Source organism: Branchiostoma floridae, chromosome 2, assembly GCF_000003815.2.
Source record: "Branchiostoma floridae strain S238N-H82 chromosome 2, Bfl_VNyyK, whole genome shotgun sequence".
NCBI classification, from domain to species: domain Eukaryota; kingdom Metazoa; phylum Chordata; class Leptocardii; order Amphioxiformes; family Branchiostomatidae; genus Branchiostoma; species Branchiostoma floridae.
In genome coordinates this window covers 27,258,434-27,273,395 of record NC_049980.1, presented here as the reverse complement: position 1 = coordinate 27,273,395, position 14,962 = coordinate 27,258,434, and the positions used below count along the sequence as shown (strand labels likewise).

The window sequence follows — 14,962 nt, the reverse complement described above, 5'->3', positions numbered from 1 at the left end:
CATCTAACAATTTATGCATCATTAAAGTATTTGCATTTTTAATATTTATGGTGACAACTTTTTTTACGGTGACACCTCAGAGGTAGAGACAATTTGTAAATAGTCAAGTTAGATGTTTTGTGTAATGATAACAGTATAAAACTTCTGGTGGTATGTCTCCTTGTGTGCAGTGTGGAATGGCAAGAAGAAGCGACTGCCAGCTGGTAGCAACATACAAGGCAGGGTCGGGATATTAGAGATTCACTGTAAGGTGAGAATCCAAACTTGCTTCTACCTGTTCTTCAGTGATATTGGTATGATTTTCCTTTTCTTGCTAGCTTGTTTAATGAAATAATTGTCATTTTTAACTGTATTTTTTGTGTGTGTTGGTTTGGTCATCAACTTATCTTCTTGCTGTAACTGTACATGTGTTCTTTGTGAAATAAAGATTGCTGTACAAGGAACAATTTTGTTTTTCCCACAATTTTCTCAAATGCAGGACTTCAGGATACTTCCCTTCAGTTTCAAGTTTACTCCCAAGGAGGCTGAGAGAAATGTAAGTAGGAAACATACAGGTGTTCTTGTTGTAAACATCACACACACACACACACACACACACACACACACACACACACACACACACACACACACACACACACACACACACACTCACTCACATTCACTCACATAGACTGTACACTGAGTCTTCTTGGGCAGTAGTGACAGAAATTAGTAACAGCAAACAACGAGTAATTTCAGCTACATGTATCTATCAGGTGTGGAAGCTAACCAAGTTATCTTGTTTCCATGGTAACCAGGTAGTGAATGCCATCCTGCACCACGCCTTCCCCACCTCCCTGGACCTGCTGTTTGCTTTTGAGTACAACCCTGGGAAGAACCTCAGGATAGGTATGTGTTTTATTTTATTTTTTTTTACGATCTATAAATGAGGTTGATTGCATGCATGGTTGACTTGGTATTGCTTGAAGTTGGTAGGCGGTTATAGGAGCTGGATGTAATAACAGTACATAGAGTACTCTATACATGAAAAACAGTTATCTGTGTACCAGATGTTACTGAGATAGAGTAGAGTAGGTTAGTGGATACCATCACAGAATTTATTTTAAGTTCAGCACATGGACATCACTATACTAAATTCATCTATTTTTACGTAACTTAATTTTGCAGTAGGAGGTTATCAAAGTGTTTTAGGTTTGCAGTTAAAATAATTATGTAGTCCCCATATTAATACCAATAAATTGAAAACACATAGGAGACCTCGCAGTAGAAACATTTCAAAGTCCGTATGTTACAGAATAAGTGTTTTTTGCTCTGCCTACCTTCCCTTAAGGTATTGCAGACACCCCTGAGTTCCGAGCAGTGAAGGACTGGGAGAGGGAGCTGTCCAGAGTCAACCTCTCTGGCTGGAGGGTCAGCTTTGCCAACACCAACTTCAAGATGTCAGACACGTACGTGTTTATTTTCTTAAAAACATGTACATCTACTGAAGTGTCCTGTCGTTTAGGCACAGATCCTTCAAAGACTTACTAGCATAGTAGGGCTGTGTATGATACTGAGGAGATCTTTTAGATAATGGTCAATGTACCATGCACCTGTACTGGACTTAAAGAAAATACATTAGAAGCCGTTCAATTGCACTTTCCATTTGCCAGCATATTTTGTGCAATTATCCAGATGGTGCAACAAAGCAAAGTTATTCAGCTGGACCTCATCACTACGGGACTTTGGGATTCCGTACAATTAACAGAAATGTGCAGTTATCTGTTATGCAATTATCTGGTTTCTACTATTTTTGGTATTGTTCATTATGACATAACAAAGTCCTAACAAACTTTGGCCCCTTGTATTTGCTATTAGATATTGTCATTGTTGTAATTATGATTCTCTGTCTCCAGGTTACCAGAACAGTTCATCGTGCCTTCTTCCCTGTCTGACCACGACCTCAGCAACTCCAGCCCGCACTTTGTGGATGGCAGAGTTCCTGTAAGTTCTGTCAGTCCGTACTGGGTGGGGGCAACCCACCAAAGTGCAGAAAGTCCTGCCAGTGTCAGTTGCTGTGTTCGCAGGAAAATGTTGGGCCTTTTTCTGTCTGACATACTCACCAGTTGTATTTGACCTTTTAATGTAAGATCATGTCTGACATCATTGCAATTAGCTTTCCCAATCATACATTTAGATATTAAACAATTGATAATGATAAAGAAATAATGGAGATATGATTGATGAAATTTAAGTTTTGAAACATTTTGCATTGAGCTTGGCTGAATATTAATGTGAGCTGAGAAACCTTGTGAGTAAGTGACAGAGAGAGAGTGAGAGAGAGTGAGTGAGTGAGTGAGAGAGAGAGAGGGAGGGAGAGAGAGAGAGAGTGAGTGAGTGAGAGAGAGAAACTTGACTGGTATGGCCAACTAGTGCATTGAAGTCTGTACTGCCTGTTCCAGTTGTGGAGTTGGAGCCATCAGAATGGGAGTGCCCTGGTTCAGGATGGTGGAACTGAGATCAGACACAACACAAACACAGTATCTGGAAAGGTAGGCTGGGCTCTAGTCAAATAACATACTCTTTATCTGTTATCTAGAAAGAAAAGAGTTCACTTATGCCTTTCATGAAATAAAACCAAGCTAAAGAAGATGCAGAGGTGAAAAATCTTTTTATTTAAAGAATTGGTATAAGAATTCATGACATGTCATTGGATAGTTTTTACAGTTCTATCAATTTACTTGATAATGTTGTTGACCTTGTGTGCATTTTGCTTGTGAAAGATTGTTATTTATACGTGTCAATGTGATATACATGTTGATGTACAGATATACTGTCTGATAATACATTAAGGTTGAGTAGAAAATAGCAACATAATCTAAGTGAACTTAATATAGAGATTTGTCTAGACAATTGATGTACATTCATGCCATCTCAGTCAATCAACAGTATTGTCAACAGCAATGAACATTACTAATATTAAGTAATAAACATCATATACATAATACACATACATACCTTGTCATAACCGATAATACATTATCGATTCGTAATAGATCTTAAACAAAGGGTAGTCCATTTTACCCAGTCGGAGTGATGAATAATTCAATAAAATGTTGCTGAAGTACATTCAGTTTACCTTTTGGGGAAATAAAAGGGTTATCTGTTACTGATGTGAAACTAACATTATGGACAGGTACATTGTACATTGAGAAGCTCTCATAGCATGCGCTGTTAGCAGAACAATTGCAAAGTGACATGATAATCTATTGGCTGCAACCCACAATCACTATATTGCAAATGTTCAGCAAATGTTTAGGCCATCAAAATTCTTAGTGTAAACACAATCACTATATCTATTATTTTTATTTTACTGAACATATATCACTGCCGAGCCAGAAGTAAAAAATGCAGATATAGTAAAAACTGCCCAAGTAGATCACTGATAAACTGTGATTTATGTGGACTGGTGGTCACTCATGAGAGACAGGATTCTTACTGCTTGTGTCAATGGGGGGAAAATTTTCAAAGGGACCAACAAAAGTGATATCATTGTTAATGGCCAGGTAGTCTTTATTTGGAGGTGCTCACTTTTCAAGGTATTTTCAACACTGCTTCCCACACGGTATTTGGTCAGCTTTGGTGTTATTCTTTTACTTGGTGTTGTATATGCACACACATACACTGACATGATATTTCTGTACTGTTTCTTATGTTATTGCTTCATGGGCATTGCTGGTTCAGGCACTGCCTACCATCCACTCAGGTGGTGCCACTGTAAGTCACACACACGTTACGCTTCGTCTACAAAAGCACTGACAAGTACAGCTGGCTTAAACTCTCCAGAAACCTTGCTATATGTAAATGCACTAAGTCTTGCTGTTGTCTTAAAATGCAATCAAACATTAAAAAGACAATATTTTAGCTGGAAAGGCACTTTTTTCAACTTTATGAAATGATGCTAATTTTTTAGTTTTAAAAAATGGGGCTAAGGTTTGTTTCATTAAGTGGTGTTTTATTGACAGTGTCATTGCGTATCAAAATGAAAATGATGGACCTTTTTATACATCCCATTGAATGCTGGGAGATATGGGGCACTATGGGTTGTGGCAACTTGAGCAGACGCCGTCCACATTCCTTGCATACTGGTTGTCATAGTTATGCAAAGCATAGTGCCTTGTATTTCCTAGTGTGCAATGTGAAAATGCCTATCGTAACTGCAGGATGCCTGTTGTGACTATTTCTCAACTTGCTTGTAGGGGAGTTTTAGACAGGTATGTGGAAAGTACCGTAATAAAATTGGTGTGGCCAAAAGGTGGTATCAAATTAAGCACATAAAAACATTTCATGCCATTTTAATAATTTTTCACTAACAAGCCATTTCAGAGCCTTGAAAACCCCTTGAAGAAAAAGTTAATAAATATACTAAAATGCTAAACTAATTCCTAACATTGCAAGACTCCATAAGGCCACATCAATTCAATTTCTTGGTTCTCCGACAATCTTTAGTAAAACTTCAAGAAGAGGTCTAGATGAAAAGTGTGGGGAGGAAAGCTGTGCTGATGGAAAATTGACTGTATAGTAACTGTATTCATGATTACTCTCTGAAATAGTGTTTACTATAGCACAGACTTTCCCCCTTCATTTTGATCTTCCTCTTCAGCATTATTTTTTACTTTGAAGTCCGAGAACCAACAAATTAGATTGGTATGGCCTAGTCTAGGATAAAGCTAGTATCTGTTTTTTAGCAGTTGTATCTGTTTTATCACCTGTGCTTGTAGCATGTTGCGGGCGATAGAGAGTACCCACCCCGAGAGGACCAAGGCTTCCATCATCGACCTGGGCAGATTATGTCCCTCGCCTAAGTACATTCAGCAGGCTTACTACAAACTACGGGACCTGTGTATGCCAGGTTAGTATTCTGAACTGCCACACTCTCTGAGCAATGCTTTTCTATTGCAGGATACTGTATCCATCCCCTTCTGCTTTCAGTCCACTCCTCTGATACATTGTAGCTTCCCTGGCAAATAGTGTGGACGTCTGTTTGACCTCTTCTTGTAAATGATTCGCCTGAAATATACATGTACGCAAAAGCTGTAATCAGCCCTGAGTTGAAGGTGCTCTTGGTAACAGCATGATAGCAAGGTTTACTCTCTTGTAATGTTGATTTTTTTTAAGGCTTTGACTAAATGTTATGCAGTGCCAAATATTATGTTAACTTGCAGTATTAACAGTTGCCCCAGCTGAAAGCATAACCATAAATTGTACTGCTGTGTTTAATAGCTGGAGCTGAAGACTTCTGGGCTGCTGACCAGAAGTGGTATAGTCTACTGGATGGGACCAAATGGTTACAATGTGTCAGGTAGGTCTTACTCTTCTGCAATGTACCTTGCTTTATATCCTAATCCTCAGACTGCCTATTATATGGACGTTCTAAGGAGATGTGACACTGGACAGCAGTACCGGTATGTTAGTGGCGGCAAATCATTCTAAATTGAATTTGTGTTACTCTTGACTTTATAATGTGAATATGCAGCAGTCAAAAGACAAGAAAGCACACAATGTGTATAAAGATTTGTTAATCAATGAAATATTTGGAGCTACTTGTCAGATCCCTCCACCACAGCCAACGTGCTACAGCTTCAGTGAGCTACCCCCTTCTGGGAAATTATGTATGAGAGTTGACAGAACTAGATTTGGGAGAAATTTTGACATTTTGATTATGTTCTTTATTGTGAGAGAGAAGTGTTAATGCATTGGTACCTTATATACAAAACATTGCTCTTCTTTTGAAATTAACAATGATTAATAAACCAAGAAGTTTGCAAGAACTGTTGGAGGTATGATATCTTAAGATTTCTTGTTCTTCGTGTGTGCCTTAAAGAAAGGTTTTGCTCCATGCCTTCCACAGTGCCTGTCTGTCGGTGTCGTCTGCTGTGGCTGAGAGGATAGCAGGCAGTAGACAGACCGTGGTGCTTAGAGGTACGATCACATTGTTAATTTATATAATAAACATTTCACAGCATTGGTAGAGCAGATTCCCACGGCTTATTTGCTTGAAAATAGATGTGAAATTTCTTATGCACTCTATATTTCCATAATAAATACCCTGTTGTAATCTGATTTTGACTGATATATTTTGAAAAGAGAGCAACCACAATGTGGAAAACCTGAACTTTTTTCAATAAAACCCATGACTTCTCAATCTTATATCTGCCAACCTAGCCCTTAAGGCCCTTTTGCCATTCAATACCACTTGTAATGCGACTGTCATAATAACTATTTTGTTATACTTATCCCCCCCCCCTCAGAGTACGATGGGCGTGACCTGTCGTGTGTGGTGGCCAGCCTTGTGCAGGTGATTCTGGACTGTCACACTCGCACGTTGGTGGGGTTCCAGGCCCTGGTGCAGAGGGAGTGGGTGGTGAGCGGACATCGCTTCACTGACAGGCTGCACCACGTACACACCATGGACAGGGAGAGCAAGGAGGTAACACTAGTTCACTTTTATCCGTGGGTAACCTATATCCATGTTAGGGATATCAAGTCGATGGGCAGTGGTGTTAAATTGCAATATTTAAAAAATATTGCAGTTTGAATCCACCGTCCGTCAACTTGATATCCCTAAGGCCCATTTTCAAAAACATGGATATAGGTTACCTGCGGATAATAAGTGCGGATAAAAGTATTAGTCATGGAATCTTAAATTGCAAACACATGCATGTAGACTAGTTGCAGTTGTGGGCACAGATACAGTAACAGAAAAAGGTAACAAAAATGTCCTCCTCATGGCGGGGGGCTTCTTTTGGAGGCAGTGGTTGACGAGTCCCACATATTCAGTGATGAAGTGGGTTTTGTGATGTCAATAGCACATGTGGTTTTGCGTCTTCTAAATCGTGAAAGCTCAGGGATATTTTAATTGTTTCAAAAAGCTTCTTTCTTTCAGCCTCAGAGATTACTAATTTATTGTGTAAGATAGATGTCTCGATTGAAGACAGGTCACTTTTGTTGAATTGTTTTTATAGGTTCAAACCTGCACCCATACCTCTGTACCAGTATCTGTCTAGTCCTTCAGCTCTAGTACTAACCCTGCATGTTTATTCCCTCCAGTCGCCAGTGTTCCTGTTGTTCCTGGACTGTGTATGGCAGCTGCTGCAGCAGTTCCCATCATGCTTTGAGTTCACGGAGACGTACCTGACCACCCTGTGGGACAGCGCCCGGGTGCCGCTGTTTGCAACCTTCCTCTTCAACAGTGAAAGGGACAGGTCAGTTTCCTTACCTATTATCTTTGTTTGCTTAACCAGTATACCGCCTTAACACACCAGTTTTGTACGCCAGGGTGCCGTTGTTTGCAACCTTCCTCTTCCACAGTGAAAGGGACAGGTCAGTTTCCTACCCCACCAAGTTTGTTTGTTTGCATAACCAATACTTACCGCTTACCAGTCCCTTGACCAGGGGTGATCATGGGGTCACTTAGCCACTGAGTACACTGCCTCTCTCCATCTTGCCCTATCATGTGGCAACACTTGGGAGCTGGCAAGGGGCAGGCCGGTCCAGTCTTTAATCTGCATACTGCCTTAACATGCCACATTTGTATGTATAAATACATGTACAAGGTATAAGACCTCAGCATTAGGGACCATCCAAGACAATGTCTCTAACCAAAGCTACCTGTAGGTACTCATTTCTCCCGAGTTAATGGAGTTTTATAGCTTGCGATGTGAAAGGAAAGACGTCAGTCAACAAATGTCACAGAAATAGACAGGGATGGCAGAGTGACTTATCACTTGGAAGTATAACAATTTTCCTGTTGTTTTTGCCTTTGTATCTCCAGATATGTGGCCTGCATGGATGCCAAGCGAGACAAGAATGACAACACGTCACCAACGCTGATGCCTGTGTGGGACTGGTCCCTCCAGTTCTCTGACCAGGACCGCCTGCTCTTCAACAACCCCCTGTACGGCGGCAAGCTGGCGGAGTACTTTCCCGAACACCCCTCCAACGGCCCCACAGTGGTACCTCCCAACCCCACCAACACGCTGGGAAGCTTCAAGTCCAGGAACAAGTGGAAGAGCAAGAAGAAGAAGCAAGCCAGCGCGTCTGCGCAGGTGTCATTCGTAGCGCCTTCCACGCCAAGTTTCAACGGACCGCTGTTTCCGATTAACATCGGAGCAGGACTGAAGTTATGGACCCAGTGTTACATGAGGTGGATACCGTGGGCCCACACCGTCGGCGGTGGCCCTCCCTCAGAGTACTTCCACCAGTGTCTGCTCGTGGACGAACTGCACATCCTAAACATGAAGATCCACAGTCTGGAGATGTCCAAACCTGACCAACACAACACCAGTCAGGAGAGTGGAATGTTCTTCACGTTCGAGAGCCCCCGAGGGTTTGATGCAAATGACTCTCTGACGTCAGCGTTTCCCTACTCCCCTATAGGAAGCATGGACAGGAAGTCCATAGTGGGGACCCCTCTCTTCTCCTTCCTGCGTAGGATGTCTGTCTCAAGTTACAACGGAGCAGCAGCGAACGGGGACGACTGAGGAAGTGTTTCCTGTGCCCATTACTTTATTATTACTTCATATTAGAGACCACCTGATTTTTTAATTCCTAAGTCGAATGACTCTAAAATGGCCAGAAGTGAAGTGTGTGGGCTTTTAGATTAGAAGATGATTTTTCACACTGTAGTCTGTATTTTCCTGAGATAACCCGTAGTTTGTTGTGCTTCTCGCCTGCTGTGTATGTGGCCTTGATAGGAACTGCCTTGTATGTTGGTGGTCTTGTAGACCGAGAACACCATTTTACAACCATGTCTGTAAGAAGAGCATTTTTAACAGTCATTTGTTTTATCTTGAATCTATTTTTTTGTAGTGTAGTCTTAATTTTTATCTTGATTTTTGTAGATTTGTAGTGTATCGAAGTACTTGTAATTTTGTATCTCTTGTTTTGTAATTCAGCATAAAGGACAGTTGTCCCATAGAAGCTAGACTAAAGTAATCGTAACCATTACTGTCATCTGTGTTGATTCATAGCATGATGCCTATACTTGCCATCATCAATCATGTACCTAATACTTGTTAATTCATTCTAAAACGTAATTTAATGTTGTACATATTCACATGAAGGTGCAATGCTACCAGTGTGTCCCTTTGTTAGTATTGTATATTTTGAGTCAGCTGTTGTTAGCTTGAAGTAGGTTAAGATGGGATTGTAACATTTGCCATATTTAACACGTCTGTACATGTAGGTAGTCAAACATCATGATGGGAACAAAGCATGTACAATGCTGTAATAGGAACAAGCCAGTTTACCTAATCTCCAAGCAGATATATGGTTCAGGTCTAGTTTTCACCCCACATCATAATCAATGTAAGTGTAAGTAAGTGCACATTAATTAAGGGAGGAGTCTCCACTTGAAATAAGTCATTTTTTAGTTATCTTAGCAAACATGTATTGTCAAAATTATCATTTTTTTTACCGTTCCTGGTATATAGATAACAAATGATTGATAAAGAATACCAGAAGCTTGCAACCTGTTAAAGCGATCCCTACTAACTTAAATTTTGAAGTGCAGATACGGTGCATACATGTACATGTATACTTAGTATGGTGATCTTATGACTTTCAAACCTGAGATTGCAATCATGCTAATTATTTGTTTCTTGGCAGTATAAGTAATGTTCGAATCACTGCCATACTTATCGATAGAGGATATGTTTCAAATATTCCCTTTTCCATATTGCCCAAATCGTGAAATTAGTTGTTGAATCCTGTGTTGTATCATCAAAAATGTTTGGAAGTGACACATAAGAATCACAAAAGGATGACACCTAAATTGGTTTGAATATTGCTTAATCTTATTTCCAATCATTGTGCAAAGGCTGATACCAGATTTGTCTGTACTAAGTCACTAACGTAATCATGATTTCACTGGATGAATAAACACATAACTCAAAGTAAAAAATCTGCTAGCTGAAGAGCTGTTTGTCATGCATGAATGTTTTCCTTCTCTCTTTACTGAATGATGCAGTAGATATTAATGAGGCTTGAAAGAAAGTTCAGCTTTTGGCAACAGTGCCATTTAATATGCCAACAGTATGTTACATGGAAAAGTCTGAAGTTCATACCACATTTGTAGTCTCAACCATGTGCCGAGTCACTCATCTTCAGCAGCAGTTTATGATACATCTTTTTTGCCTGCACTTTTCTCCTGTTGAGGAGTTAAAGTGTACAGAAATGCCACAAAACAAAGACTGAGTTGGATCCTTCACGTACATCTGTGAGGAAATCAGCAACAAATAGTCCTTTCTGCATGTTTCAAAAATAGCATTAAGGAAGTAGTTAAGCCCTTGTAGTCCAGGTCAAGTGTTTTCCAACTGTTTCCTACTGTAGGCCTTTGAGGTACATGTACCATTAATCTGTTAGGCCAGAGCAGACCCTCCAGGTCACAGGAAAGATGCCCATCCGATGTACATCTGGCACAGCAGGAGGTCTGATGTGGCCTCCTGGAACAGAAACATGGAGTTGCATTTACCCACATAAATCTTGTGTTTTCTCATGATTACTTTTGTTCAAAATACATGACATGGTAACATGTACATTTGTGTTAAGACCACACGAGTTTCTTGGGTCTCTGACATTTTTAGTGGAATTTAGTAAGAGGTCAAGGTGGTAATATTGACAAATCATGCTGCACTTCTGCTCACCATGGTGAGGGCTACTATACAAAATATACAAGCAAACACACAGTCCAAGAGTCGCCATGACTAGGAGAGGCAGAGGTAGCTACACAGACAATACCTGTATGAGATGGTGAACATGGCCTTCGATGGACAGTGGAAGTCCTCGCATCTTCTTGAACACCCCCTGAAGCCGCTGGTCAATGTCCCTCACATGTGTCATAGCCTACAAAATGTCAAGCAATTATTTGCTATTATATTCAAAGCATTAGATACAACACACTGACGAAATATACTGTTAACACCTGAAATTGGAGCTAATCTACACAACCTTCCAGCAAGCTCTTGATGACACTGAAACTTTGAGACTTTATTAAAAAATCTAAAGATGGTTCTACATGTATATGAGCTTCCATATATCCCCTACCATGGAGACGGAGTGTAATAAAACATTGTGAGATAATTTGAGGTACAGTTACCTTCTCATTGCTGATCTCTCCTGACTCAGGAACCACAGACCTGGTGCTCTTGTTCACTCGGGACCACTCCACCAAGGGGTCGAAGATAAAGGACCTCAGCACACTGCATGGGCAGAAACAACAGCATCATCCCATTAGGATGGGAAATACAATGTCTATATGTATGTGGGCTGTGGTCAAGCACTATTTCTTTACTGTATTACCTTCAAATTCAGCATGAAGGAGAAGTCCATTCTTTTGTGTTCTACAGACTATGCATTCAGCACCAAGGAGATAAACTTTCTTTGCAGTGTTCTTCAGAGTCTTAGACTATGCTGATGGATATGAAAAATGGCGAAAGGGAATTACCAAATACATGTAAGATCACTTAAATGCTGAAAGTGATAATGTTTAGGTTATACTGTATTTCAATTTTCCGGTTTTCCTCTGTTAATGTAATAACAAATACGTATACAATAAAGAAATACATGACTCACCACATGAGAGGGTCCTTCTGTTCCCTCATGACTTTCATGGTTGTCTCACAGGCCCGTCGGAAGATCCCCTCATACCCTAGGGGACCCTATGGCAGAGATAAACACCGATGGTGACATCAGGTGCCACATATGTATATGGCACTTGGTGGGCTATATGTTACGGACTTTTAAGAATTGTTTAGGAGGAGTCCATTGAGTCCCGGACAAGCAAAAACATGTTTCTTCTGTTTTTTTTTTGTTCAAACAAATCATTTCTGATCAGCCCTGCTAGAATGACCTATGAGGGACTAAAATGCCTTTTTCACATTGTATTTTGTGTCCTATTATTCAGCTAGGATTGAACAAAGTCAAAATGCTTTTTGATGGTCGGGGAAAACGGCACAAATGTGCATCAATACAGCAAACACCATTATAGATTCAATCAAAGTCTCAACGCATACGCTTTTGCAGTTTTGCTGTCAGACAAGAAAGTACACATGTGAGACCCTGGCTTACCATTGCGTTGACCATGTTGTGTGTGAGACGGAAGGGCACCAACTCTGGCCAGTCAAATGTTTCTCCCTGCCCACACAAAAATACATCAAGTGCTGTCACTGCTGTGACTATTCAATGAGTCATGTTTGAGACTATTTCTATATTGTTGAGACTATGTCTATCCTACAAATGTTACACCTATGCACACATGTAGTTTGGTCTAAAAATTACAAATATAGCTAAGTGAAGCAAACCATGCAAAAGCACATGCAAAAAGGGTGAATTAAACTAAGTTGAAGACATATTTGATACACACTTGACAAGATTAAGAGATGAAACTGATTTTGATGATAAACGGGATATCATTTAAGACCCTTTTCATTAGAATAAAAGGTATGACATGTACATGTAGTTTGGACATAGCCACAATGAGAATAATACCTAACTTGCATATACATGTAGTACAGGCAGACAAATGTCTCTCAAAAGTTGGAGAAAGCGAAACCACACCTTGTTGAAGAGACAGTTGAAGTCCACATGCACACAGTCCCCATTGGTGGAGTCGAACAGGATGTTTTCTCCATGCCGATCCCCCAGCCCCAGGATGTACCCCACCATGGACATGACCGCTGTGGTGCGGCAGTAGTTCAGACGGGCCTGGTACCTGGGTAGGTACGGGAAAAACTCATCAAATCTACTTCAGCATCTATGATTCTTTCAGTACTAGAATACAATCTCATAGCTTACAATTTTGTACTATAACAGGGACCAAAATACCTGTAATTTGCTGATTGCAAGTAAACATATACTTCACAAAACTAGCAACCTTGTGGGGTAAAATATTTCAGTATTGGTATCATGACAACCAATCAAAATAATCTAAAGGCTTGTACCAATGCTTGTGTACTGGGGAACTAACAGTGGCTTGAGAACCAGTATTTGTATAACATTTAGACATATCATAGAAGTGAACTTTTGGGCAGCAAAATACAAACAGGGACACCAAAATGAAAATAGGAAAAACAACATGGTGGCACAGCAATGACATCACATGAAAATGTGTACACCCCAGTAGTTCCAGCCTGGCTATGGTAAGAAGATAACTCACTCACCATGAGGTTGGATCAGGGAACACTTTCAGGAACCATTCCCTGAACACGGGAGGGTGTTTGGGTAGGATGGTGTTCTGAAACATGTGCAGTCTCTCCCTGTGGACAATACAGGCATCAGAAGTAGTACTGGCAAAAATATGCAATATACAGCCAAAACACCTGGCATAGCCAACCACCTCCTGTCACAAGCCACATTGAAACAATCTCATCCAGTTTTACATAGACACAGACATAGTTAAGACCACCTGCTTATTTGCAGCAGCCCCAAGGTGGTTCTCAAACTTTCTTACTAGACTAGTATCATGCGTCTGTGAAATCATCTATGATGAGTCAAGAATTGATAGCACATGGATATTACTATTACGCTTCTATCGGTGCCTTGAGCAACCATAAGGAATGAAATACTCACTCTTTTTGCAAGTCCTTTGAGAGGAAAGGCTTGAACTCACTAGCCCTGGTGTACATGCCCTTCTCCCTATTGGTAAACAAAACACCAGTAGTAAATATACAGAATACAACCCTCTTCAGAATACAACTGGGAATATTTGGTCCAGGAGTACATACTAGTATGCTTAACTGATATAACTAACCTTTCAGTACTCATTCAAAGTTTCCTCCCCACTATCATAAAAAATAACCATACTTACTTGTAGATCTTGATGAGCACCTGACGTAGAGGGTGGGTGTTGTTTACCCACTCTATCAGCCCGCATTCTTCATTCAGGGGAACCACTGACTGTATGACAGACAATGTAAGAATTACAAGTTTTGGTTAGAGTATGAAGAACTAGCAGCAATCATGAATGTTGCACACACTTTTGTGAGGAGAGAGCCATTCTTTGCTGTGTTCTACAGATTACACTTTCAGCACCAAGGAGAGAATCATTCTTGCTAGTGTTCTAGACTACACATTCAGCACCAAGGAGAGAACCATTCATATAGTGTTCTACAGACTACACATTCAGCACTAAGGAGAGAACCATTCGGTACACTATTTTACAGACAACATTTAGCATTTACATATGTCCTGATGTACAGCTGCCTTCTGCGAGACTCTGGGTCTTTCCTCAGACATTTATTGACAATGGCATTGAACTCCATCAGCCGACAGTCTTTCCGCAGGTCATCCTATTGTTAACACAATTAAGAAAACAAATCATTTAACTGCTCATACTTTTTTTCTGTTTCAAAATTCTAGTTTGTTAATAACACATATGTCAGAACTAAAATTTTGCTGAGTGTAATACATGAAACAGGAAGTACAAGCACATGTAACTTAAAGCTTAAATATGCTAGCAGTAGCTCAACGTGGACTTGGTTTGCTGATAATTCATCATGCTTCAGTCTTACATATTCATTTGCCAATGACTACAAACAATTGCAACATGATGCCAAATGGGATGATATGATTGATGTATCTTACAGATAGCGCAATTGGATATACCAGTTACAGAAATACCACAACAATTTCTAATTATATGTCTCAAGGTAACTGAACATATCATGTATTTCATATCCCATAGATCCACCTATACTAAAAATAAGGTTTTGCAAGGGTAGGATTGATGATCTTTAAATTTCAGAAACTCTTGATCTATGATTCACAGAAGCGCAAATAGGGACACCAACATGGCGCCAGACACAGTGATGACATCAGGTGAAAATGCTCTATAGGCAGTAGCACCATCTTGGGGGCCTGTGTACACCTATTATATATCTGTACATTAGCACTTACGTGAGGTTTGCACATGAGGAAGTATGCC

At 40.2% G+C, this 14,962-nt stretch overlaps 3 protein-coding genes across 3 annotated transcripts in view; 1 reads left to right on the top strand and 2 right to left on the bottom strand.

Moving 5' to 3' along the window:
• The window catches only part of LOC118409106 (myotubularin-related protein 10-B-like), a gene marked incomplete in the record, with an annotated part of 13,083 nt that extends 4,525 nt beyond the window's left edge, over positions 1-8,558 (top strand). The window contains 14 exon segments of the mRNA XM_035809971.1: positions 171-250; positions 479-535; positions 798-888; positions 1,331-1,448; positions 1,896-2,000; positions 2,442-2,531; positions 3,724-3,756; positions 4,203-4,253; positions 4,761-4,891; positions 5,263-5,341; positions 5,891-5,961; positions 6,291-6,469; positions 7,090-7,244; positions 7,814-8,558. Coding sequence (XP_035665864.1) covers positions 171-250; positions 479-535; positions 798-888; positions 1,331-1,448; positions 1,896-2,000; positions 2,442-2,531; positions 3,724-3,756; positions 4,203-4,253; positions 4,761-4,891; positions 5,263-5,341; positions 5,891-5,961; positions 6,291-6,469; positions 7,090-7,244; positions 7,814-8,522 — 1,949 coding nt within the window.
• The window catches only part of LOC118406008 (kelch-like protein 42), a 266,342-nt gene that overhangs the window by 161,775 nt on the left and 89,605 nt on the right, over positions 1-14,962 (bottom strand). The gene's annotated exons all lie outside the window — the stretch shown is intronic.
• Positions 10,216-14,962, bottom strand: part of LOC118405911 (serine/threonine-protein kinase ATR-like) — a gene marked incomplete in the record, with an annotated part of 48,386 nt that continues 43,639 nt past the window's right edge. The window contains 11 exon segments of the mRNA XM_035805750.1: positions 10,216-10,484; positions 10,780-10,884; positions 11,138-11,240; positions 11,614-11,699; positions 12,109-12,174; positions 12,598-12,751; positions 13,200-13,295; positions 13,609-13,674; positions 13,847-13,935; positions 14,220-14,327; positions 14,935-14,962. Of these exon segments, the coding sequence (XP_035661643.1) occupies positions 10,425-10,484; positions 10,780-10,884; positions 11,138-11,240; positions 11,614-11,699; positions 12,109-12,174; positions 12,598-12,751; positions 13,200-13,295; positions 13,609-13,674; positions 13,847-13,935; positions 14,220-14,327; positions 14,935-14,962 (961 nt within the window).